Source organism: Odocoileus virginianus, chromosome 1 (genome assembly GCF_023699985.2).
Source record: "Odocoileus virginianus isolate 20LAN1187 ecotype Illinois chromosome 1, Ovbor_1.2, whole genome shotgun sequence".
Classification (NCBI taxonomy): Eukaryota; Metazoa; Chordata; class Mammalia; order Artiodactyla; family Cervidae; genus Odocoileus; species Odocoileus virginianus.
The window spans coordinates 219907-245034 of record NC_069674.1 but is presented as its reverse complement, the minus strand read 5'-3'; the positions used below and the strand labels follow the sequence as shown (position 1 = coordinate 245034).

At 55.2% G+C, this 25128-nt stretch overlaps 1 protein-coding gene across 1 annotated transcript in view; it reads right to left on the bottom strand.

Annotated features, from left to right (window-relative positions):
• Positions 1-14713: 14713 nt before the first annotated feature.
• VIPR2 (vasoactive intestinal peptide receptor 2) overlaps positions 14714-25128 on the bottom strand; it is a 68538-nt gene continuing 58123 nt past the window's right edge. The window contains exons 7-13 of the mRNA XM_070477979.1: positions 23234-23384; positions 22332-22392; positions 21369-21438; positions 20813-20904; positions 16708-16837; positions 16585-16626; positions 14714-15999 (exon numbers count right to left, since the gene is read on the bottom strand). Of these exons, the coding sequence (XP_070334080.1) occupies positions 15835-15999; positions 16585-16626; positions 16708-16837; positions 20813-20904; positions 21369-21438; positions 22332-22392; positions 23234-23384 (711 nt within the window). The 3' untranslated portion in view covers positions 14714-15834. The remainder of the gene's footprint in view (positions 16000-16584; positions 16627-16707; positions 16838-20812; positions 20905-21368; positions 21439-22331; positions 22393-23233; positions 23385-25128) is intronic.

Below are 25128 nucleotides of genomic sequence, written 5' to 3'. Positions count from 1 at the left end.
TTCGGATGCAGAGCAACGTACACAGAGAGGAATCGACAGAGCGGAACTGGCGCCCGAAGGAAGGAGTGTTTGGAGTCGGTGCCGGACCAGGAGCAGCTGCCCCGGGCGGTGAGCTTGGACTGGAAAGCGGAGAGACGAGGGGGCTGTGGGCCCTTGCTCTGCCCCGTGAAATAATCCGCACCTTTAAAGGCACTTCAGCCACTACCCACAGTCATAGTTCCAACAGCGGACACCTTTACTGCCGGACGGTTCCAGTGAAAACCGAGGCTGCGGCCTGGAAACAGCCTTCATGGGGCGCTGGGTGTCCTTCCACCTGCAGGACGTGGAGTGTTTCTCACACAGCGAAGCATCACTGTTGCCACCACTTATGAGAGTCTAGATGAAATAGAGAAAAATCTGTTGCTGCAATTTATGAAGTAGCACACTTCTGTTACTTGTGGTTTCGTGTAGAGAATCTGATGGCGCCACAGCCTGGTTCTAGGGGCATACACGGTCATAGATGTAGAAGGTTTGCAATTAACCCAGTTTGTGCTCTGACTACTGCCACCAGGACCCATTACTCTGAGCCTGACCATGGTCAAGCTTGACCTCTTGACCAAAGTTACTGTTCGTAGACCCCAGACGTCAAAGGAGCTCACCTCCCAATGCTGATGTCACAAAGAGATTTACTCTGGAACGTGTTGGAGTTGCTTTTTTGTTTTTGTTTTTTTAACAAACTTTCCTTTATTTCAAAGACAAACTTCTGCCTTGACCTGTTTCTGTGTTCATCATTTCCACATTAGTGCAGAATCCAAAATCACAACGGTTATGTGCCATAGGAATTTAAAGGAATTAGCAGGAATTTACCTCAACATTATAAAGGCTATGTATGACACACCAACAGCTAACATCATATTCAGTGATGAAAACCGAAGAGGTTGTCTCTAAGAACAAGAGCAAAACAAGACCGTCCACTTGCCAGGCTATCAGGCAAGAAAAAGAAATGAAAAGCATCCAGATTGGAAAGAAAAAAGTAAAATGATCTGTTTGCAGATGACATGGTTTATGTTTGTAGAAGACCCCAAAGTTTCATTAAAAAAAACTGTTAGATTTAATAAATGAATTCAGTAAAGTTGCAGGATACAAAAATTAGTTGTATTTCTATACATTAACATAAATCATTTGAAAAAGAAATTGATCAAATTATCTCATTTACACAGCATCAGAAATAATAAAATATTTAGGAGTTAACTAAGGAGATGAAAGTCTTATTTCTGAAAACTACAAAACATTAAAAAAAGAAATTAGAGGAGGCAAAAATCATGGAAAGACACCACATGTTTGTGGATTGGAAGACTCAGTGTTACGACGTCCAGAGCCGGTGTTTATCCCCATCAAAATCCCAATGGCAGTCTTTACAGAAATAAGAGAATAGCTAAAAGTTAAGGTTAATGAGTACCCAGAAAGAAGAGCCAAAGCAATCTTGATAAAGAACAAAGCTGGAGGCATTACACTCCTGATATCAGAATATATCACAAAGGTGTACTAAGACGCAGGAGTTTAAGCGAAGGAGCTCATGACCTGTATGGACGGTGGCCCTTTGTGGAAGGAAATCCACTGTCCTCAAGTGTACATCGCCTGAGTGACAGCCATCCTATGTTCTCTATGCCCCAAACCTTCCTAACGCTTGACTCAGGACCTGCTCATCTTGTGGATTTCCGAGAGTTTACATGTTTGCCGTGGTTATAGCCTCTGCAAGGCTTGAAGGACGGAGCACAGCCTGGCCTCCTTTGTAGCCCAGCCAGCACTTCAGGGAAAGAGTGGAGGGCACTTGGGTCTCTGGCCCACCCGCAGTCAGGTGCTGGGCGAGCACCTAACTCGTCCTCACGAGAGGCTGACGTGGCTGCGAGTCTGCCCTGCAGTCTGCATGGCGCCTCTCTGGGCACCCGCTCCCAGACGGCGTGGTGCTCCCCGCCCTTGGCTCTGGGCTTCTCCAGGCTCGTGTCATGGAGGTTTGGGGTCAGAATCCACCCCATCTCCCTGTGTCATCATCTACTGTAGGCCTGTGTGCTCTGGAAAAGGGAATCCCCGGGACCACTGGGTGGAGAGGGGCAAGTGGACTCCTGGATCAGCAGCACGTGGTCAGGTCCCTGTGCAGGGATGTTCTCACTTAAGGAAGGGAAGTCCAGGAGGTCAGTGACCTTTGCCTGCACACTGGGGAAGCGACTCTTAGCAACAGAGACTGTGCTGCTCTGAACACTGCCCGCCTGGCAGCTCAGAAAGCGGTCCATGAGACACAGGGCCTCTCTCTGCTGCTTGATCATGCTAAGTAAAGTCCTCCCAGCTTTGGGCCAGAGCTTCTACTTCCTCAGTCTGTCTTTGATTTCTGGACTCTCGACTGAGGACTGTGTCCCTGCGCGTGGCCGCAGGAGGTGTGAGTTGGTCTCTTTGGTCCACATTTGATGGCCTTTTTCACTCCAAACATGCTCGGGTGGGTTCCAGCAGCTGAGAAGAGTGTGGCTGGCCGCAGTCTCCCCCGAGCTCCTGTCTCATCTCGTGTCCATGATGGGGTGACCTGTCCACCCCATGGGGTGTCCTGTCTGATGTGGGCATTTTTCCAACGTTTGTGCCCAGGAGTTGTTGCTGCCGCTCTGGGACAGAGACAGTCTTACAGCAGAATTCTCCAGTCCTGATGAGCGGAAGTGTCTTCAACAGAGTGTCCTTTATCTTTAAAATTTTATGTTTTTTGTCATGCTAATGACAAAAGATGGTCATTTCTGTTTTGAGTCCTTACTGGCCAAAACTTAAAGCAGGCCAACCTCTGATGTCACCTAGCCATTACTACTCTTCGTGGTCCAGACGTCTGGAGCTGGGAGCCAGGACCCCCAAGTAGACTTCCTGGACTAGTCTCCGGGCGGGGTTCCGCAAGCTAACACGTGGCTGGTGGTGCCTGTGCGTGGGGGCCCTCTCGAACGTTTTGTGCTCAGCCAACAGCCCACGTGCAGATGTGTAATATACACAATCTGAGCCATCGCTTTGCTTTGTTTCAAAGCAGAGATGAGCCTTAGACCTTTTGTTGTAGGAGCTGCCAACAGGAGATGACTGAAACACGTTTAAACGATGCTGTTGTTCTGTTTAAGTCTTTACCCCAAACTTGGACTGAAAACTCAGCCGGTCAGGTTGACAGCAGCTACGCGTCCATGATTTTTTCAGTCGGCAGCCGGTGAAAGCGGAGCAGATGGGGCTGTGCAGTAAGGGATAGCAATGCCGAGTCCCCCAGAGTTTGCAGCTTTTGGGGGGCAGGATGGTGGTGTGTGGGGGTAGGGGTTCCCTGGAGAGGGGGAGGCCCTCTGGAGTCCCACTGGTCCTTAGGCTCTGAGGCCAGATTCCTGCCCGGCCAGCAGACTCTCTTAGAGAGTGAGTGTCTGTGCTGGCTGGCCAAGCTATCTCGGGACCTTAGGTTTTATTTTATAGAGTATTTCTTGAGACGGCTCCACTTCAAATTTCTGCACCCAGAGAGGTGTTAAGGAAGCTGACATCACACCCTCTCTGCCTGGGGACTGGGCCCTGAGGGAGAGGAGAGCGTGCCCTGCAGAGCCAGGGGACACATGCCCTGTCTGACGTCCCTCGGGGCTCAGGTCATCCTTAACAGGCCCCTGCCTGTGCAGGAGGGACCCCGTCACAGGAGCACGGTCTGGGCCCCATGCAGACCTGGGCCCCAGAGCCAGCCTGCTGTCCTCCTCCCCTCCCCCGGCTTTGCTCCTGTGTGTCTGGCTCCTGGTCCACGGTGGCTCAGACGTTTGGCTCTTGACACGCTGCCATCTGGCAAAGTTAGGCAACTCCCTTCATTGTACTCTCTTTGCCCTGTCTGTGCAGTGCAGACAGGACTTGAAGTTTAACAATGACTCTGTATTTCAGATACTCTCATATATTCCAGGTTGACTAAGTAGGTGGGAAGGTAAAACAATCCCATTTCACAGGTTGGTAAACTGAGTCCGATTTGATGATTTGCTCAGGGTCAGGGCCACAGCTCTGGCTTTAGGGGCCAAACTTCCCAACCAAGCAACAGGGCCTCAGGTTCTGAAGGAAAAGTATTTTAGTGCTCTTTGTTTATTGAAAAAAGTTCACTGTGTTTGTAGACAATCTCACATGGTCATGGCTTTCACGAGCTGCTTTATGAAGACACCCGAGGTGTTTGGCTTTAGCCCAGGATTTTCTCTGTCCTGCTGAGGAGGCTGCGGAGTGAGGTCATATGGGTGTCATGAAGAGGGAGGCTGTCGAGTGTCCAGGCGGCTGGGATGTCTGCACCAGCGGGTTTGTCCAACCTGCCACCAGCGGAGGCCCTTTGGGAGGCCAGACCCTCCTCCTCTGGGGGCACTCACCCCACCAGCCTCTTGCCCTGCCTGGCCCCCCGTCACAGGGGGAGCCAGCCACGCACACGTGAGGTTAGTCCAGCCATTCAGCTACTGAGGCGTGATGTTCACGTCTGCACCTTTTCCCGGGTGTCTTCGAGGTGGGAGCTCCAGTTTGCCGTCCTCGCTTGCCCCCTTCCCTGCCGTTCCGCGCCCCACTTCCCCTCTCCACCCCCACCACCCACCCCCCTTGGCCCCTGTAATCCACCAGAGCTTGGCTGGGTGAGCTGCCTTCAAGGATACTTTCATTTAGGTCCTTTCCTTTCTGGGCCTTCCCGCATTCCGTTCCCCGGAAGGCCCTCTTCCTGTAGAAAATGCCATAACATCCTGTAAGATTAAAAACAAATTAGCTACGACAGTGAACTGGCAAAGCTGTCTGCATGAAGTCTCACTCTACGGGAAGAGCCTCTTGCAGCAGCTGAAGTATTTTGGGGGCCAAGTTTGGTTTCATTTGAAGCGACGCTGTAGTCACAACTTGCTGGTCCAAAATGTGTGATACTTGTGCTGAGTGAAGAACTGCCTTTTGATTTAATTACAGGAGGCGTGCATCTTGGAAAATTCAGTTCAGTTCTGTCCAGTTGCTTAGTGTCTGACTCTTTGCGACCCCATGGACTGCAGCATGCCAGGCTTCCCTGTCCATCACCAACTCCTAGAGCTTGCTCAAACTCATGTTCATTGAGTCTGTGATGCCATCCAACCATCTCATTCTCTGTCTAGAAAAGTAGGAGGACCATTCATCCCAAATTCCTGCCCTGCAGGAACTGACAAGCAGCCCAGCAAGGCACCTGCAGTGGGCTGACCCAGCGAATCAGCATGATGCCTTGGACGCAGCTCCTGGGGCCCAGGGCTGTGGACAGACAGCCAGGCCAGGACACCCAGGTCTGCTGACTCCCAGCTGTGCAGCCTTGCTGCTGTGGCGCTCACTGGCAGAGGGGCCAGGCCCCTGATGGCTCTCAGGGGGCAGCCTCAGCTTTCAGCTGCCCTTTGCTAGGTTTACTCTTCTACAGAGAAGTAACCTATGAATGATATCAGGTTAGTCACTCAGTGGTGCCCAACTCTTTGCGACACTTTGGACTGTAGCCCACCAGGCTCCTCTGTCCATGGAATTCTCCAGGCAACAATACTGGAGTGGGTTGCCATTTCCTTCTCCAGGGCATCTTCCCAATCCAGGGATTGAAACTGGGTCTCCTGCATTGCTGGCAGGTTCTGTACCACTTGAGCCACCAGGGAAGCCTGGGAATGATTTAAAATCATATCTAATTTAAATACTGTTTCCTCAGTTTAACTTAGGCTTGCATGCAGCTTCTTCCTTTTGTTACTAGACCTGTTTTTCTTCAGTTTTCTCTATTTTTACGAGCAATATATACTATATTCAGTGCTAACTAGTGGTTATTTTTAGTTCTTAATGGCATTCTTCAGCCATATTTCCCTAATTAGTAGAGTCACTGGTGTTGACTTAAAAAGATGCGTAACTTGAGAGCTGTGAGTTGAGCTTTATCTGGGGGCAAACAGCCTGGGAGGCGGCGCCTCACGTAGCTCTGAGAGACGCTCCAAGGCAGCAGTGGGGGAAAGGCAAGGTATGAGGTTTCGGTGAAGGGGCGTTCAGTGCCATGAAGCGCTCAAGTTATAAAAGGTTTTGTGTTAGTCATGAGGATCTGATGTCACCATGAAGGGATTTAGTGCTCCTCCAGATACAAGCAGATGCAAGGATGGAGGTCATAACGTCTGTTCCTGAGAACATCCAACTCTGTAGACCTGTCCCACCAGATTCCCTGGAGCACAGAGGGCCTGACTCCAGCCTGAACTGCCTCGGGGCGTCGAGGGTCGCCAGCATTAGCAGCGTGGGGTTCAGTCTCCATAGAGGCAGGCGGCAAACGCCTCTGTTGTTGAGTTGTTGGCAATGCTCTTGGTAAGTGCCAACTGGTAGTTGACTAGTGACATGCTCTGTTTTGAGTCTCCTTCTGCTGAAGACGTGTTTATAGAGCCTTCACCTCTTCACACACGTGCCGTACGTATGTCCACTGCCCAGGGTGGGAGGAAATATCTACTGTTTTAAATGACTATTGCAGTTATTTTATATAATCTTATGTCATGTAATTCAATATTGAGATTTCTTTTTACATTTTCATTTCATTTTAAAAGCAGTTTAATTATTTAGATCATCTCTACTTATACTGATTCAGGGCTAACAGGTTTTATAATACCATCACTTTCTCATTCTTGAAAATTTTCATTTTCTCTGTTTGTTGAACTGTTGACGTGCAACGTTGTTAAAAAAAAATTGGAGTTCCTGGGTGGCGTCTGAGTTCTATGTTTTCTGAGCACTTACATCTTTTCCTGCCTTTACACATGAAGAGATCTGGCTGGGTATAAATCTGATGTCTAGGTTTGTAGAGAAATTTGACAGCTGCTTGATTTTCAGCCTTTATTTGTTTCAATGTTTGTAGAAGATTTTTTAAATTACAAAAAAGTCAAAATATAACTTACAAGAATAATTTGAAGCTCAATTACTACTGCCACACATACCTCCCACATACTTTCAATCTGAATTATCACAAAATTATCACTTTACGGAAATCTTATTTACATTATGGAGGCTCAGCCCTTTAGTTAATGAGCTTCGCAGGGGCCTCAGTGTTAAAGAATCTGCCTGCAATGCAGGAGATGCGGGAGACACAGGTTCAATCCCTGGGTTGGGAAGATCCCCTGGAGAATGAAATAGCAACCTACTCCAGCTTTCTTGCCTGAAGAATCCAATGGACAGAGTGGTGGGCCACAGTCCATAGGGTCACAAAGAGTTGGACACATGTAAGCACGTACTCACTTAGGTCTTTCAGTTCAGTTCAGTTCAGTCACTCAGTCATGTCCAGCTCTTTGCGACCCCATGGACTGCAGCACGCCAGGCCTCCCTGCCTATCACCAACTCCCAGAGTTTACTCAAACCCATGTCCATCGAGTCAGTGATGCCATCCAACCATCCCATCATCTGTCATCCCCTTCTCCTCCTGCCTTCAATCTTTCCCAACATCAGGGTCTTTTCAAGTGAGTCAGCTCTTCGCATCAGGTGGCCAAAGTATTGGAGTTTCAGCTTCAACATCACTCCTTCCAATGAACACCCAGGACTGATTTCCTTTAGGATGGACTGGTTGGATGTCCTTGCAGTCCAAGGGACTCTCAAGAGTCTTCTCTAACACCACAGTTCAAAAGCATCAATTCTTCTGTGCTCAGCTTTCTGTATGGTCCAACTCTCATATCCATACATGACTACTGGAAAAACCATAGCCTAAAGACTTAGGTCTTTAGGTAATAGAATAAGATGCTTTCCTCTTTTAAAGACATGTGCCCACAATTCTACATGAAATTTAATATAAACAAAGTATTGCAAATAAAAAGTAGAAGTAAATACAGACATCATTGTTTCTAAAGTCTGTGGAGAGCTTGTCCCTCTTTCCCCACTAAGCCTCTGCTGTGTGGCTCCCTTTATGCCAGGAGAAGGCCTTACAGTCAGGGCAGGAGGAGGGTGCCCGGGACCCTGAGGCTCAGACAGAGCGGCTGGCCCTGGCTAGGGTGGGGGACGCGGCCCGGGGAGGAAAGCCAGCGCATGGGGAGGAGCACAGGGTTCTGATGAATAAACTGTCCTAAGCCTCTGTGTGTGTTGTGTCTGACTGCTGGAGCTGCATCTCAGGATGGCGTGCTGACCTCGAAGGGCAGAGGCCCGCCCGCAGCCCCTGGCAGGAGCGTGCTTAAGCGAGGAGGAACTGCCCGCAAGCCAGGCTGGTGGGATCTGCTGCCACTGTTTCCTTCTCATCATAACAGTGTCCGGGCACCTCCCTCTTCCCTGCCCCCCCCCCCCCCCCCCGATGCTCCTGACCCCCGAGACTGTGCAGAGAGTGTGCGGGGCATGATGGACCGTCCATCTTCCTGACTGGAGCGCCAGTCCCAGGAAGGCAGGGGTCTGGTCCAGCCACTCATGTTCCCAGAGCTCCAAAGCCCAGCCTGGTGGGTGCAGGGCGCGTCACACATGCTGGTGATGGGAAGGAAGGATGAGCTGATGAGAACGAGTGACTAGTGCCCCTGGGAGTCACCACTTTAATATTTTGTATTTTTAATGTCTATCATATGAATTAAGGGCAGCAGGAGAAGGGGGCAACAGAGGATGAGATGGTTGGATGACACCACTGACTCAACAGACACGAGTTTAAGTTAAGTCCAGGAACCCGTGAAGGACAGAGGAGCCTGGTGGGCTTCAGTTCATGGGGTCACAAAGAGTGGGACATGACTTAGCGACTGAACAACAATAACAATATGAATTGAGGCTTCTACATACAGTTTAAGGTTTCCGTTTCCTCCTAGCCTCCTAAGCATTGTCTTTCATCATTTTATCAGCTGTATCCAGTGGTCAAATTATATCCCAGTGAACGGGCACGCTGCTATCTAGTCACGGCCTCCTGTTCCCAGTTCTTGTCCTGTGTGCATCCTTCTGCATAAACAGTTGCTTTGGGTAGATTCTTGTGAATAAGCATCCGTCTTTATTTGGGTGCCCCGGGTCTCAGTTGTGCCACACAGGACCTTTGTTGCAGGTGAGGGGTTTAGTTCCCTGACCAGGGGTTGAACTTTGGCCTCCTGCGTTGGAGCGGAGAGTCCCAGCCTCAGGAGCACTAAGTAAGTCCCCCAGCATAGATTCTTAAGAAGTTAAGCTATCAAAGTTTGCCAACATTTTTAAAGTTACTGCTGTATTTACCAAATTGTTGTCTAGCACTTTTTGGCCAATTTAATCCTATCACTCACATTCCAGGTCCTGCCTCACACGGTCAGAGTTGAACCTTATTTATTTCACAAGTTATTGTGTCAGGAAATAAAAATGCGTCACTTCACTCTCTTGTGAGACTGAACAAGTTCCGTACATTTATTAGTCATTTTCATTCATACTTGGCTTTTTATGTAAACTGCCTACGTATTTCTTGGAGTCTTGGCAGGTTTCTGATTGAACCTTAGGAATGCTAACTCCTTTTCATAGTTCTTATAAATGTTTTCATTTGTCTTTTAATCTAGTTTTAGGCTTTTTTTTGATGTGCAGAACTTTAAAATGTTTATGTGGTAAAATGGAGCACATTTCTTTGAATTTAGGAAGAGTTTTCTCAAAAAGTGATAAAAATTCACCCATATATTCTTTTCTTGTGAACCTATATATTCTTGTACTATCTTTTGGTTTTGATTTTTAATATATTATTAACTGTTTTATCTATCCAAGGTTCATATTCATCCATAATGAGAAGTATTAGCACGTGTTTGTCTTTTCTGGTTTTAAAATGAGCTTTGATTTTTTTTTTCTGAAAGGGCCCTTGAGAACCCTGGTCAGGTGAGGCGTCTCTAGCTCCTGGGGTTTTGATAGGACGTGTGTGGCTCTCAAGAAACCCACGGGCACCTGGGCCTCCCGGGTCGCTCAGACTTGACCTCACAGAACTGCAGATGGGCAGGGCGGTTGGTGGGCCTCGCCCAGACCCCAGCCAGCACGATGCCGGCCCAGGTCTCCAGCCCGGGCCCTGCTCGTGACCCCGGGGAGAGCAAGTGTGTTGTCAGCACAGGGCGGCTGGGCTGCTGCAAGGAGGCATGGTCTGACCGTGAGGCGGGGAAACCTTTGCTTTGTTGACCTTGGCGCCAAACCAGGTCCATCTGCTATTTGAGAACAGAACCGTCTTAATGAAAAGATCCTATCAAAACAAAACCAAAAATTTTCTGAGGAAGAAGTCTGAAATTTCTGGATTGGTTATTTCTCATTCTGCGCTCATTGCTATGACAACAAGTATCTTTTGCTAAGGCAGATAGCTGGAGCCAAAGCCACTACTTGAGAAAATGAGTTACTTTATTTAAAATTTTTTTTTTCCTCAGAGAAATAAATGCTGTCAAATGTAGTCCCAGGAAAATAAAGCCAAGGCTTATACAGTCCTGGTCTCATCAGGTGAGGGCTCCCCGCTGCTGACCAGGCCAGGCCGGGGGGTGGGTTGGTTGCTGGAACGGCCGTGTTCTCCCAGGCGTCTCAGCCCCTCAGGCACCCTTCAGCCCTCTTGCGGCCACCTGCGACCTATCCTATCACCAGGGAAAATCTTAATGAAGACTTGAATTGCTCAGAGACCTATTTCTTCTTGGGTTGATATATGTGTAGTCACCACGCCTAAAGCACGCCCGAGGGCTCCACGCTCCTTCTGCAGCTCCCCGGCTGCCTGCCTGGAGGAAGGACCGTGCTTCATGTGGGTCCCTGGGACCTGGGGCAGGGGTGTCAGGGCCCGAGTGGAGGGCGTCCTTCTGTTTCAGGGGCTGCCGCCCAGCGCCTGATCGCAGGTGCTGGGACCACATCCCGCGGCCCCGGGCGGTTGTCTTCAGCTGCCTCCTCTACTCACCGCCGTGTGCAGACAAGAAGTGCCGGGTGTGCCTCGGCTTGACAGATCCGTAAGGAGCTGCCTTGAGAGTCACCTGGATCTTTCCCCCCTGGAGAGACCTGATGCAGTAGCTCTCCAGGAATTCTGTTTCAAAGTTGAGGTTTTCTGCTTCCAAGCATGGAGGAAAGTCAGCAGGGCAACGTCCAAGCAGCCTTTGGACATTGTTCTCCTTTGGAGGCAGAGGAGACACTCTGCCCATTTGATTCTTTGTGTCTAGAAAAATCTGCCTCCTGAGTTCATAAGTCCCAGGGATGTGGGCCAGAGGAACGACTTCTACCCTGGGCCAGATCCCTGCAAGGAACACTTCTGTAGGCAGCATGCCTGCCTCGGCCACCACCATTAATGCGGAGCCAGTGAACAGGACCTGCTTTCTGCAAGACGCCTCAGTCCCGGGGGGCAGAGGCGACCAAGACACCGTTTGTCCCAGGAGACTTAGAGTCCAGAGGAGAAGCGGGACGAGAGCATTCACAGTGAGGCTGGTGCCAAGGGAAGGCGGCGCCTCAGACCCCTGGGGGAGCCCTTACCTCAGCTACAGACGGCCACCTGCCACCCACCTCGGTGAGGACTGAACCAGGTGCCGCTGCCGCCGCCGACCCTCAGCACCCCCGGAAAGGTGTTGAGCTCAGGGTGGAGACAGGAACCAGGCACTCTGCGCTCCAGGAAAAACTGGCAGAACAGGTCATCAGGTAGGTATTTTAGGAGCTGATTTTACGAGCCCAGTTCTTCTATCTCCTCATATCTAGAACACTAAAATCCTTCATGGTGCTGACTGCCCCTCTTGACTAGCAGAAACCTTCTGCAAAAAATCTGTGCCTGATTGTATGTACGTGGTGTATGTATGCACCTCCACTAAAATCATGTGTCTACTGACCTTCCCTCCTGTTTCTTATGAGCACTTTCTCAGAACTATCGGAAATGCTGGCTCTGGGCTATAGTCCTCATTTTGCCCCAGTAAAACTTAACCCGCAACTGTGCATTTTTGATTAGCCCAGCCTGCTGGCAGGGAGTGTGACTGTGGGGTTGGCTGAGAACCTGGGGTCATGGTAGTGAGGGTCCCCCAGAGCAGTGTGACCCGAAGGGCACATCAGGAAGGTTGTCCTGTGGCTGATTTGGGGAGAACTTGGGGGAGCAGCAGCAGAAAAGCCCAGATAAGAAGCTGTCGGTTGACCGACACCCACAAAACAAGGTCACAGGGCAGGGCTGGGGGCGGCCCCCCGCCTTCCCCCGGCTCCTCCAGCACAAAGCCCTCAGCCTGTCTGATGAGGAGTCAGAGGGACGGGAGAAGAAGATGCTTAGCCAAGGCCCCGGGGAGGCGGCTGGGGGTGCCTGCCCGGAAATACCACCGGTCCGGCATTCACAACTGTGTTTTGTGCACACACACACACACACACAGAACCTGGAACTATGCTTCCAGAGATGTGCTTTCTATAGGGCCAAGAACAGAGTACGGGGTTTCAGAACGGGCTGACAGTTTTGGGAAAAGGCACCGACCCGAGCACGGGGAAGTCTGCAGGGTGACGAGTCACCTTATCACGGGGTCTCGGTATATTGTGCGATTTAAACCTGAAAGGGTTGTGGTCGCATGAAGATCAGAAAATCACAAACTCTGCACACTCTGGGTGCCGGATTGTGACGACTGAAGCCACGGGCTTGCCACACTCTGGGTGCCGGACTGTGACGATTGAAGCCACGGGCTTGTCACACTCTGGGTGCCGGATTGTGACGACTGAAGCCACGGGCTTGTCACACTCTGGGTGCCGGATTGTGACGACTGAAGCCACGGGCTTGTCACGCTCTGGGTGCCGGATTGTGACGACTGAAGCCACGGGCTTGTCACGCTCTGGGTGCCGGATTGTGACGACTGAAGCCACGGGCTTGTATCCTTCAGGTGTCGTGAGTCTACTGCTGCTTCTCATACTTTGTCACCTACAGCATCCAGCACACGAGGATTTGTAAAACCCTAAATCTCCAAAGGAGAGGTTGGAGCTTCTCGGCCTCATTTTTTCTGATTGTAGTCCAACAGTTTGCAGCCCCTGAGGTGCAGTGTCAGTGGTTGAATACAAGCAGCTTTAACAACGATCCCAGCGACAGCTCTGGGTCAGTGCTGGGGCTGAGGCCTGCTCCCGCCAGGATGCCCTGGGAGGTGGGACTGTTGTCAGGAACAAGGGGACCTCCCGCCACCTCTGCCCGCTCCCCTGTCATCAGTAAAGCTTTAGAGAGGAGAAGTGGCAAGCTCTTTTCCTTCCGTCTACCAAAGAGCACACTTCTGTATAAAAGATGCCCTAAATCCTTTGTGAGGTATACAAGCCGAGTGCGCCTCTCGGAGAGCTCGAAGGCCGGTGATGCAAACAGGTGACGGAGACGCACACTGTTCTTGGCCTCTGCTGAGTCTCATCCCCGTTTCCAAGAATAAACGCATTAATCTGTAAACTTTCAGCAGGGCCTGCGTCAGGTAGGACGGCTACCTGGAACAGCGGCCACCTCCCTGACGCCTGTGTCAGTGGGTCGGGCTGAGGCTCAGGACCAAAGGAAAAGCTTTCCATAAAGAGGAGACGCTCACCGTCCTCAAGACTGAAGATAGGCAGATTGGGGTGAAGAGAGAAGGGAGCCCCAGTGATGTGTCAACTGCAGCTCGGCCAGAGGGGCACTGGCTGCCTCTTTCCAGGCCAGGCCTGCTCAGAGCCCAGCACGCACGCCCAGGGCCCCCCACTTCTGGGCCGGGTCTGCGGGACTGCTTGTGCAGACACAGAAGCGCTCAGATGCTCGTCAGCGAATGGGAGTGGTGGAATAAACCCAGCACATGTGCCACGGAGAATCGTGCAGCTGTTAGGGGTAAACCACGTCTGTGTGCACAGGCCAGATCCACATATGTCTATCCCAATGGAAAGGCCAGTTGCAGAAATGTCTGTACAATATGACCCACTCTCCATGAAGGCAGACTGGGAGAGGAGAGAAGTTTGCATGGACCCAGAAGAAAATGTCGGGGAAACACCACGCACTCATGATGGTAATATTGACTTCCCGAGTGGTGAGAGGCAGGTGGCGGATGGACTTCAGAGCTTTTTCACTTTTTAGCTAATATCTGCCTCTAATGTTTGAGCTTTGGTAACTCCTCTGAATAGCTTCTCTAGCCTGAAAACAGCACCACTGGAAAAAACTGCCGTTCTTGATAAGAGAGGAAGGGTCTGGCTATTTCCGTCTGTAGAGGTGGCGTCTTCTGCAAAGCAGCCCCTGGGCACACACCCATCACCACGTTGTGTGTTCACTTCTCTTCCCCAAGTCTGGAACAGACCTGATCCAAGTCCTCACGAAGCTCTTTCCAGCAGCAGACAGCCGACAGAGTCCTGTCACCCGGAGCCTGGGGCTCTTAGAAACCACCAGAGGCTGGTTTCCGCTCTTTTCTAAGTCCTCTATAGCTCAGCCTCTGGAGAACGCATGGTGTGATGCCTTGGCAGTGTGCGATATTCCCCTCGGAATGAGGCGGTCTGACTGAGCATGGGGTTCACCAGAAATAGATTTTATCTGTCGGTGGCACAAATGCCACGGTTAGGAGTTTGCTCCCAGAAGGCATGCACACACACATACACACGAGAGCACGTGTGCGCTTAGCCCTGTCCTGGTGAGCAGGTTCCCAGATTCCGTGGAGCAGGGGTGTGTGTGTTGGGGCCTCCAGTAGTGCTGGGAGCCCCTGTATGGACCCGCCACTGACAAGGCCTCTAAGGAGCAGTCCCAACCGGTGCCAGTGCCCAGGAGGCGACGGCATCCAGAGGCCCCGAGCTGCCGCCCGCCCGCCCCCAATGGCCCACCCTCTGCCCGAGTTCCTCTTCACAGGCGGGAGGCTTCCTGCGAACGTCCTCAGTACGCTGATGCTGTCAGAGTCAGCCAGCAAACAGACGCAAAATGGGTTTTATTCAAGTGGTCTCGCGCGGTGGCTGGGGCACATTCCACGCGCACACATTTACAGCACTTTGCAGCGACATATCGGGCGCTTTGGTCACCTCTGTCCTGCTATCGGGGAGTGACAGGCAGTCTCCCCTCTGCTCCCATCGGGCTGGACCACCAGGCGCTGGCAGCCGACAGACCCCCAGGTGCGCAGCCAGCACCTGCGCCAGACGGCGGCCAGAGACACTGGGCCGGCTCTCCGGGCGCACTGGGCATGCGCTCGCTCGCTGAGCTGGGGCTCCGCTGCTGGGCCCCCCGTGGCTGTCCTACGCTCTTGGGCCAGGCTCCCCTCACCGGGGACGCCCCCCAGAGGGACCATGCCGGGTGAGAAGCCTCCCAGTCGTGCCCCGGCCGTCCGGCCCACTCCTCAGCCCAGCCCTGCCCCCTGGCCCCGCTGCCCAGCGCTGGCCGTCCTGACGACAGGCACCCAGCTCAGCTCCGTGACGCCCCGAGAGGAAGGCTCCACGGCCTCGTTGGTACGGGGGGTGCCGGCGTCACGGAGCGGCCGGAGAACTGAGCGCAGTAGCAGAGGCGAGAGTCTGGATGTGGTGTGAGCAGGCGGGGCCCTGGGTGCCCAGGGGTGCGGAGGCGAGGGGCCCTGCTGCGCGTGCGGGAGGCTCCGTGGAGGCCCTCGGGGGAGGTCCACGTGTCCCGCGCACCACGGGCTGGACGGTCCCGTGACTGGGGGTGGGAGAGCAGTGGTGCAGGTCATTCAGAAGCAGTGACCACATCCCCGAGGGCCAGCGCCCCAGCCCAGGCCTGCGCCCCGAGAACTGGTGCTAAGATTAGAAAACCCCTTCTTGCTTCCACAGTCGCTGACACCAAGTCCTGGGTTCTACCACCTCAGTCTTTCCTAGTCTCTTTGAAAATGGGTTCATCCGCATGGCCAAACAATATGAACAACAAAGCGCCTGACTGCTGGACTTTGACAATCATGAGCTTTAAGTCCCAGGCGGTTTTGAGGTCACCCAGTCCTCCAGAGGATCAGCCAGGCCCGGCTCTGGGTGGCCAGGGCCGAGTCCGCTTGGGGCCCCCTCGCGGGGGCCAGGGCCACACTGGGTCCCCTAGATGACCGAGGTCTCCGTCTGCAGGAGGGAAGGGGCGCGGGAGCCCTGCAGGGCGCCGTCTGAGCCGGTCCTGGAGATGGACAGGCTGTGCAGCCGGCGGTCCCGGGCGGAGGGCCGGCTGGGCCACAGGCCACGCCACGTGCGTCTCAGCTCACTCTGCACCTGGAGCGGGGCACGGCCGCACGGGCTGAGCGGGCGGGAGCTGGGGGGCCCCGGCCCCAGAGCAAATCTCCCCCCGTGGCCCCCTTCTGGGTGCGGAAGCTGTGATACCCGTGGCCGGGGTCAGGCAGGCTTGGGCACCAGGAGAGGACGGGGACGTGGGAGGCGCCAAGGGAAGAGGGCTCCTCCCGGGAGCCGGGAGGCGGCAGAGACGCTCAGGAGGGCTGAGCTGAGACCTGGGGGAGCCGGCAGCGGCAGTGACCCCGGCTGAGTGACCCCTGGAAGGTAGACCTGCTCCAGATCTTTTGAGGTGAAGTTACTCAGCTGTGTCCAACTCTTCTGTGACCCCATGGATTGTAGCCCACCAGGCTCCTCCATCCATGGATTTCCCAGGCAAGAGTACTGGAGTGGGTTGCCATGTCCTTCTCCAGGGGATCTTCCTAACCCAAGGATTGAACCCAAGTCTCCCGCATTGCAGGTGGATTCTTTACTGTCTGAGCCCCCAGGGAAGCAGGTCCTCTAGGGGTGTTTTAAGGAAGCCCCCACGAGCCAGGAGCCTGCGCTCCCCTGGGAGGCCAGAGGACTCACCTCGCTGTTCAGGAAGCAGTAGAGAACCGCCACCACCAGGCCCTGAAAGGGAGACGATGCTGGTCAGAGGCCCCCCGCGCCCCGACCCCGCACGCCCGGGACGCGCGGCCCGGCCCGCCGCACCTGAAAGGATCCGAGGCACAGCTCAAACAGAATCTGGTACTTGGAGGAGATGCCGATGGGAAACACTGCGAACACCATGTAGTGGACGCCAAACAGCGGGATGAGCAGCAGGGTGGACTTGGCCAGCCTCCTGCAACGGAGAGAGGGGTCACGCTTTGGCCAGCCGAGGGCCTCCCTACGCAGCCACACCTCCGCCCGTCCCGGGAGAGTGTGCAGACGCAGGGGCGAGCCCCACTCTGCCCTGCAGAGCAGCAGAGCTCTCACGGGAATCGTGGCCAGTCGGAAAGGGCGGCGCTGGTCTGAGCAGGTCAGACAGCCCTGTCCGTCCCTGGTTTTAGCAGCGGAGACCATCCCCAGCATCTGGAGGATGGGGCGAGTTTTAGTTTCAGATCCAAAGAGCAGGTGCTGCAGGGCTGCCCCTGGGCAAAAGCAAGACGGTATTCCCCTGACGGTCGTGGACAGGTCCTGCAGGTGACCCTGCTGGGGGGCTCAGAAGTCTCAGGAGTGGGAGAGCCTGCACCGGATCTCATTTCCCTGCCGGGGAGCTCTTACCCTCCTAACCAAAGAGCAGACTTTCTTCTCACTGCAGTGGTGTTGAAAGCAAGACAGCTGAACTCACTCCTACCTGCCCCCAAGCCCGTCCCACGCCCTAAGCAGGTACCCGTCATCTCCGCTAGGTCAGCGCTTCCCAGGCCCCAGCGCCGGCCCCGGCACCACCTGAGGCCACGCTGAAGCAGGCCACCTCTGACTCAGCGTCTGGGCCTCAGCCTGAGAAGCTGCTTCAGATGCACAGAGGCCTGCAGCTGCTGAGAGGAACTCCCTTGGAGAACCTGCCGTGAGCCAGGGCCTCTCACAGCTGCACACGAGAGTCACTGGGGGGCTCTTCAGACTTGGAATCCAAGCTGCACCCCGCCCCCCCAGTTACATAAAGTCTCTGCGGGTAGACTGGCCTCTCCTCGGGGGAGTCCCCGTGGCTGTATCTGATGCAGCGACCCCACCACGTCTGATGGTCAGGAGCCCTGGGGTCACCTGGAGGCCGGGCAGGCAGGCAGGGGCTGGGCCCTCTGCAACCCCAGCTACCAGCCACCGCCCCGATGACCAGCCTCATCCTGGCCACGTGGAGGGAGCCAGGGGAGGGCGCCTCTGGATCCTCCCCACCGGCTCTGCTAGGCTGGCGCCACCCAGCACTTGGGAAAGACCCTGATGCTGGGAGAGACTGAAGACGGGAGGAGAAGGGGAGGATGGAGGATGAGATGGTTGGATGGCATCCCCGACTCAATGGACATGAGTTTGAGCAAGCTCCGGGAGTTGGTGATGGACAGGGAGGCCTGGCGTGCCGCAGTTCATGGGGTCGCAAAGAATCGGACACGACCGAGCAACTGAACTGAATTGAATACTGAGAAGTTACCACTTTGCTTACATATTTTGAGAAACCCGCAGAGTTCACAAGAAGGGGGTTCCTCTGTATTGGGTGATCTGCACGAACTCTGCCCCACCTGCGTGCGTGACTGGGGCGTCGCTGGGCAGGGGAGGCCTCGGGACCCCCCGCCGTCACGTGCAGGCCTGACCGTCTGACCGCAGCACACAGCGGTCTCGCGGCCTTCAGCACTGTGGCCGGTGTCTGCCCAATGAGTGAGGCTGGAGTTCTGCAAGGAGTGGCCCGGTAGGCAGACGTCAGAGAGACCTGCCTGGAGTCCTGTCATTGAGACTCTGCTAGTCTCTAGAAAGGGGGCTTAGAGGCGGGACCCCTGGGGCCCTGTGCCTGGGGATCTGTCACTTCTGTTATGAGACGGAGACAGAAAACATGCCAAAATACAGGCAGGCGAGCATCACAGATGTGCTCTGCCTTTGTTATTCTGGAAAGAGTAGATTCTATTATCCCCACTTAATTTTGTTTCCAAAACAAAAGCATCCCTCTCTATAATCCACTTACGATCGCTCCCCAGAGTCCAAAGGAAAGGTCAAGGTGGCAGCGAGCGAGACCTGCAGAACCTGGGAGTGCCGGCGAGGGGCGGGCGGAGCTGCAGCTTGGGCGGGGCCGGGGGCAGCCAGGCAGGGCCGGCACAGGGGGATGCCTGCTATCTGTGGCCCGACCCCCACCGAGGGCCGAGCAGAGCCTGCCGCAGCCTGGGGCCCGGTCACGTGTGTGTGTACACACCCCATCATGGCACTTACTGGGGCCAGGCCGGTCACGTGTGTGCTTACACACCCCATCACGGCACTTACTGGGGCCAGGCCGGTCACGTGTGTGCTTACACACCCCATCACGGCACTTACTGGGGCCAGGCTGGTCACGTGTGTGCTCCCACACCCCATCATGGCACTTACTGGGGCCAGGCTGGTCATGTGTGTGCTCCACACCCCATCACGGCACTTACTGGGGCCGGGCCGGTCACGTGTGTGCTTACACACCCCATCACGGCACTTACTGGGGCCAGGCTGGTCATGTGTGTGCTTACACACCCCATCATGGCACTTACTGGGGCACGGTCACATGTGTGTGCTTACACACCCCATCATGGCCCTTACTGGGGCCCGGTCACGTGTGTGCGTACACAGCCCATCACGGCACTTACTGGGGCCCGGTCACGTGTGTGCGTACACACCCCATCATGGCACTTACTGGGGCCCGGTCACGTGTGTGCGTACACACCCCATCACGGCACTTACTGGGGCCTGGTCACGTGTGTGTGCTCCCACACCCCATCACGGCACTTACTGGGGCCCGGTCACATGTGTGTGTGCTTACACACCCCATCATGGCACTTACTGGGGCCAGGTCACATGTGTGTGCTCCCACACCCCATCACGGCACTTACTGGGGCCCGGTCACATGTGTGTGCTCCCACACCCCATCACGGCACTTACTGGGGCCCGGTCATGTGTGTGCTCACACACCCCATCACGGCACTTACTGGGGCCCGGTCACATGTGTGTGCTCCCACACCCCATCACGGCACTTACTGGGGCCGGGCCGGTCACGTGTGTGCTCACACACCCCATCACGGCACTTACTGGGGCCAGGCCGGTCACGTGTGTGCTCCCACACCCCATCACGGCACTTACTGGGGCCGGGCCGGTCACGTGTGTGCTCCCACACCCCATCACGGCACTTACTGGGGCCGGGCACTGAGCATCATCTGAAGACCCCCTCTATCAGTGCTCACAGCAGCCTCAGTGGCTGTTCTTACTCAGCATCTCCACAGGGGAGGAGGCAGGCGGGCACCTCCCCCGGGCCTCCAACTGGTGCAGAATACGCACTGGGCTGCCCACCTTGGGGGCCGCCACCTGAATGTCCCCCAGGCCACCCTGCGTCTCAAGGAGGGGCGGGCGGACGCAGTGAAGGGCCCGCCGTCCTGGGTTGGGCGGGTAGCCTCCTGGGGCCACGCAGCTTTGGGGGCTGCAATTCCAGCCCCCGTTTGCCTGAACCCAAGGCTGGACCAGCGGGACCAGCGCCTCCACACTGGGCCCGTTTTAGTTTACACCGAGTCGCAGGCTCTACTTGTTCTTTATGAATTCTTCATAGAGATTTACAGCATCTTCCAGTTCCTTTACAGAGTTCTCAGTCCTTGTTAATTAGCTGGATGATGATGGGTGATCGCTTAAACCCTACTCTCTTTCCCATGAGGGAGACTATGATAACCACCTTCCCGTTATTATTCAGGCAACAAACATCAACTGAGTCATTATTAAGTACAAGGCCCACAAGAGGTGTTGCCTGGACCGTGTCGTCTGATAGGGAAGACAGAACCAAATATAAAATGCAAACAACATGTAGCCAAGGAGAAAAGGTCAGGATACAAAGCAGGAGAGTGAATAGAACACTTCAATTCCCAGCTCTCTAGAGGAGGTCCACACTGGAACGAAGGGAAGGACTCAGTCTGAATAATTGCCATGGTGATGCTAGCCCTTGGACAGTCACTCCATGTCCAGGGATCACCGTAAATTGGCCAAGGGCACGCTCCTGTGACTAAAGGAGAAGATGTGGGGTCATGTGTGGGTCCCCGAGCCCCAGTTTCTCTGCTCTCCACACAGGTCCTCCAAGTTATCAGGCTGCGTGAGGCTGGGGAGGGTGATTCCGAGTTGGCTCTAAATACATACTCACTTGTACTGTGACTGGTCGTTGCTGCCGACATCTGGGGACGTCAACTTCTGCCGTAAAATTCGTATAATACTAACGAAAAAGATGAAATTGACCTGCACAAAAGGAGATGACATTTCAGGGTGTGAAGTCCCCCTGCAAGGGAGGCAGCGAGGCCTGGATGTCTGCGGCTCAGCGCAGCCTGAAACGGGGCTCCGGGCCCTGCCGGCTCAGGAGCGCTAGCGCCTGCCCAGCTGGTGTCTGCTCTGCGGCATCACCGATGTGTTGGCCCCAGGCTGCAGCAGTTAAGTTGAGAACAGTCATTTTAAGGCGTGCAATCCACAGACGGAAATCCAGTTCAGATAGAAGGCTGCACACTTGGGAAGCTGACCGTGACCCCCCGCGTCTCCCTCTAGCCCTCCCCTTCCTCCTGACGGTGGCCAAGGCCCCGTGGAAGAGCTCAGCCTGGGATTCTTATCTCGGGAGACCGAGTAGAACGGGGCCATCTGCATTCACCACAGGGCTCTCTGCCCAAGGGCAACCTGGTGGTAACTCAGGTTTACATGCAGAAGTCACTTACTATAATAGAAATTAAAATCGGTGTTCGTATAACCCACCAAGGAACACTGTGGTCACTGGTGTCCCAGCAACTATTGAAGAAAGAGAAGGAAAATCACATTATCACGGATTCCACCTATAAACCAAGCACAGGAAGATATCACACACCTGTGGCCTCGCCCCTCACGCGGGGCTTTTGCCAAACAAGCCACCCCCACTGCCCACGACCAGCCCCCAACTCACAGGTTTGTTAGGTGGTCGCTCCTGACTGCCATGTGCGGTCTCCAGGAGGAAGCTGGGACAGCAGGCTGGTACAATGCCCCCCGATTCCCTGTGACCCACACCCCTCCCAGCAGAGCAGACCCACCCTCGTCCTGGAGCCTGGCTGGTTCCGACAGGGGGGTGTGGAGTCTGCGGAACTCAGTGTGGCCGTCTAGACCCACAGCCCCGGCCTCCCCTGCAGGGAGGTACCCACGGTGAGTGACTGAGCGAGACCGAGTGGGAAAGCTGCCCAGAGCCAGGCACAGAGGCGCACCTGTGTCAGCGCCAAGCCTGGGGCGTTTGTTACTGGCGGGGACCACTTAGGGGGCGGCCGGCGGACCTGGGCCTGCAGGAGGCACAGCAGGGGCTGGGCTCCGCGGTGGGAGCTGGGGCTGCCTCAGGCTGGGCGCGGCAGAAGCCTCTGGGCCTGGCCCGGCCGCAGGGCCTCAGAGGGCTGAGCCTGGATGTCCTCCCACTGGGCTCTGGGCCGCAGCGGTCTCCCTAAGACGCGGCTCCATCTCTGCCTGGCGGACCCCAGGCCCCGCTCCGCGGCTAGCCCTGGTTCAGCCCCACCTGCTCCGTGGCCCCTCTCTGAGCTCCCCCGCCCTGAGTCCTCCCCCCACCCCCGAGCGTCCAGAGGCTGCCTTCTACCCAGAAACAAAGGTACCCTCCAGCTCCCCAGGACCTGTGTCAGCAGCACTCCCCCTCGGCCACAGGCACTCACCCCGTGTCCTCCAGCAAGAGCCGGGCCGCAACCCACGCACCCGTGCTGACAGTGGGGATGCCTGCAGAGAGATGCCCGGTCACTCCAGCCCGGCACTGGCCACCTGGACCAGCCCGACGGGGAAGCACACGGGAGCCTTCGTGAGCCCCCTGCCAGTGGGGATAAGGGCTTTCTGATGGACAGATTAATGGAAACTCTTCATAAATACACACAGGCTTACCCTCATGCCTTACTAAGCAGCAAATATAATTAAATACGTGTTTGAAGGCTTCATAGACCTGAAACGCATGTGTTTCTAGCTGTTGGTACCAACGTGCTAGAGACGCCGTGTCCTAACTTGGCAGAGACCTGAAGGGGTGCCCCTCACTGAGAAGGTGGGGGGTCTGCAGCTTCACCCCTTTTCTGATTCCAGCTTAGGCAGAGCCCCGCTGATGAGCACATTAGCGGGACCTCACTGGGGACGGTCTCCCTGCTCCTTCTCCCAGGCCCCTTCTTTCTGATTCTGCCCCACCACGTCCCGGTTGGGGCTCACCCCAGGAACGAGAGTCACAGTGGTTTTAACCAGGTTTCAGGGCTTCCCTGGTGGCTCAGCTGGTAAAGAATCCGCACATCTGCAATGCGGGAGACCTGGGTTCAATCCCTGGGTCGGGAAGTTCCCCTGGAGAAGGAAAGGCTACCCACTTCAGTAAGAATACTTAGAATTCCAAGGACTGTGTAGTCCATGGGGCTGCAATGAGTCGGACGTGACTGAGCGACTTTCACTTGCAATTTCTGGCTCCCAAAACATTAAGCTGCTGACTCTTCCTCCAGGGGCAGCCCAGCGTTTTTCTGAGCGGAGAGTCTCTGTGGGTAGGTCCAAGGGGCCGCGAACCAGGCACCTGGCAGGCAGAGGGAGTCCTTACCCCATCCGATCAGGAGGTAGGCCCAGAAGCGCCGGCCGGGGGCGAAGATGACCACGAGCAGGGTGTGGAGGTAAAGCCCCTCCACCAGCAGCCAGTAGAAGTTGGCCATGATGCAGTACTGGAAGAAGACCAGGCTCAGCTTGCAGCCCACCTGCATGGGAAGGGGCCGCGTGAGCGCACGCGCTGTCACAGGCCGCGGCTCTGGGTCCCCAGGCGGCCCGTGCGCGCAAGGAGCGCGGAGGTCCCGCCCGAGACCGGGCTCAGCTTGCAGCCCACCTGGACCAGGCGAGGGGCGGCGCGAGCGTGCGTGGAGGGCGACACGGGCCGAGCAGACACACACCACGCCCGAGGGGACAGTCGCCCTGAGTGGCCGCGTGGGGCCCGGCCCCCCTCCTCCTGCCACGTCGTCTCCACTAACCCTCCGCTCAGTCCCACTCCGTCCTCTCTCCGTCCTCACTGTGTACTCTTAACAAGAGAGGAGAAGTAAAGGAAAAAAGAAGAGAAACCCACCAAACACATTATTTCCTCCAGCGTTCAGAAAAGGGAAATGTAGGCTTCAAATCACTAAGGTTATATAAATGCACCGTAAACAACCCCCCAGCACTTTATTGCTATCATTCTGTATCTTTACAGCCTGCTCCCCAAATGTATATTTGTGGACAGACAGGGTGGATACACTAATACCGTGTGGATAGACCCACACGCATGTACTGGTGGCCAGGCAAGAAACGCATGGCGGCCTTTCAGGCGGGCGCCGGGCTGTGGGGAGCTCTGACCCCGTGGCTCCCGTTTCCTGGCACCAGGCTTCTCCTGCCGTTTCCTTCTAAGGCAGTTGAGGTTTATTGATGCCGAGTGTAGGGCTGGGGGTCCGGCATGTGGAGGACACCAGGGCTGGGCCCGGTAAGTGGAAAGAGGCGCGTAAAAACCCAGAGATGAGGCCCTGGGACTGGCACCCCTTGTTGGAACAGTGACACAGGCAGGTCTGGGTGTCGGGGAGCAGGACCCCACGCCCGTGGGTGGGGGAGCCCACAGTGAGCGTCCTGCACGTGCGGCGCCCACGGCGACCAGCTCTGCCTGTTACAGCTTAAATACATGTGCCCTTCGCTGCCTCCAGACTCTCTCCAGTCTCCCCTGACCGAGTGGTGGCAGAAAACATAAACCAAGGTGTGTCTGTTACTGGCGGAACAGTCACACAGACTACATCACGTCTTCTAGATTCAAAGGACTCAGAGTTTCCAAGATAAACTGAAGAAGGAGGAAAAAGCACAAAGTGTGTTTAAGATGATTCCAATTCCTTCTTCTTGGTAAAATGTTTAAAATGCCATGTCTGCACTTCTTCCCCGTGGCTCATCTGCCATCAACACACTCCAAGGGCAGAGGCTCCGGGGTGAGGGGCTGTCTGCTGACCTTCAGTCGTGGGAAGGCTGAGAGGCCAGCGGCCAGGACTGCACCCTGCCTGGTGCCCAGCGGGTCCTCGGCCAGTGCTGTCCCGTCTGGGAGCCTCTACCACCCATGGCAGCCAGGCCAGGCGTGCAGGGCGCTGAGCCCCAGGGTCCGCAGGAGGTCCTGCTGAAAGTCAAGCTTCAGGTGGCCCTCGGGTCGCTTGTTCACTGTAGCATAGTTTCCACAGTTTAGATGAAACCCAAACCAAGAAGTGCGGAGAAGGAGGCGTCCGTGTGAGTGTGGGCTGGCCTCCGTAGGGATGGGAGCCGGGCTCTGTCTCTAGGCCCACTTTACGAGCCAATAAAGCTGGCTTCTTTGAGGCCCACCCCCTCGAAAAGGACGAGAAAACTGCACCCACGTTCATGACTGTCAAAGCCACTGTCAGGGGTCACACTGGAAACGCCTGCCTCTCGGGCCCTATGGGGACAGAAGGCATTTCCCTACGGTGCTGG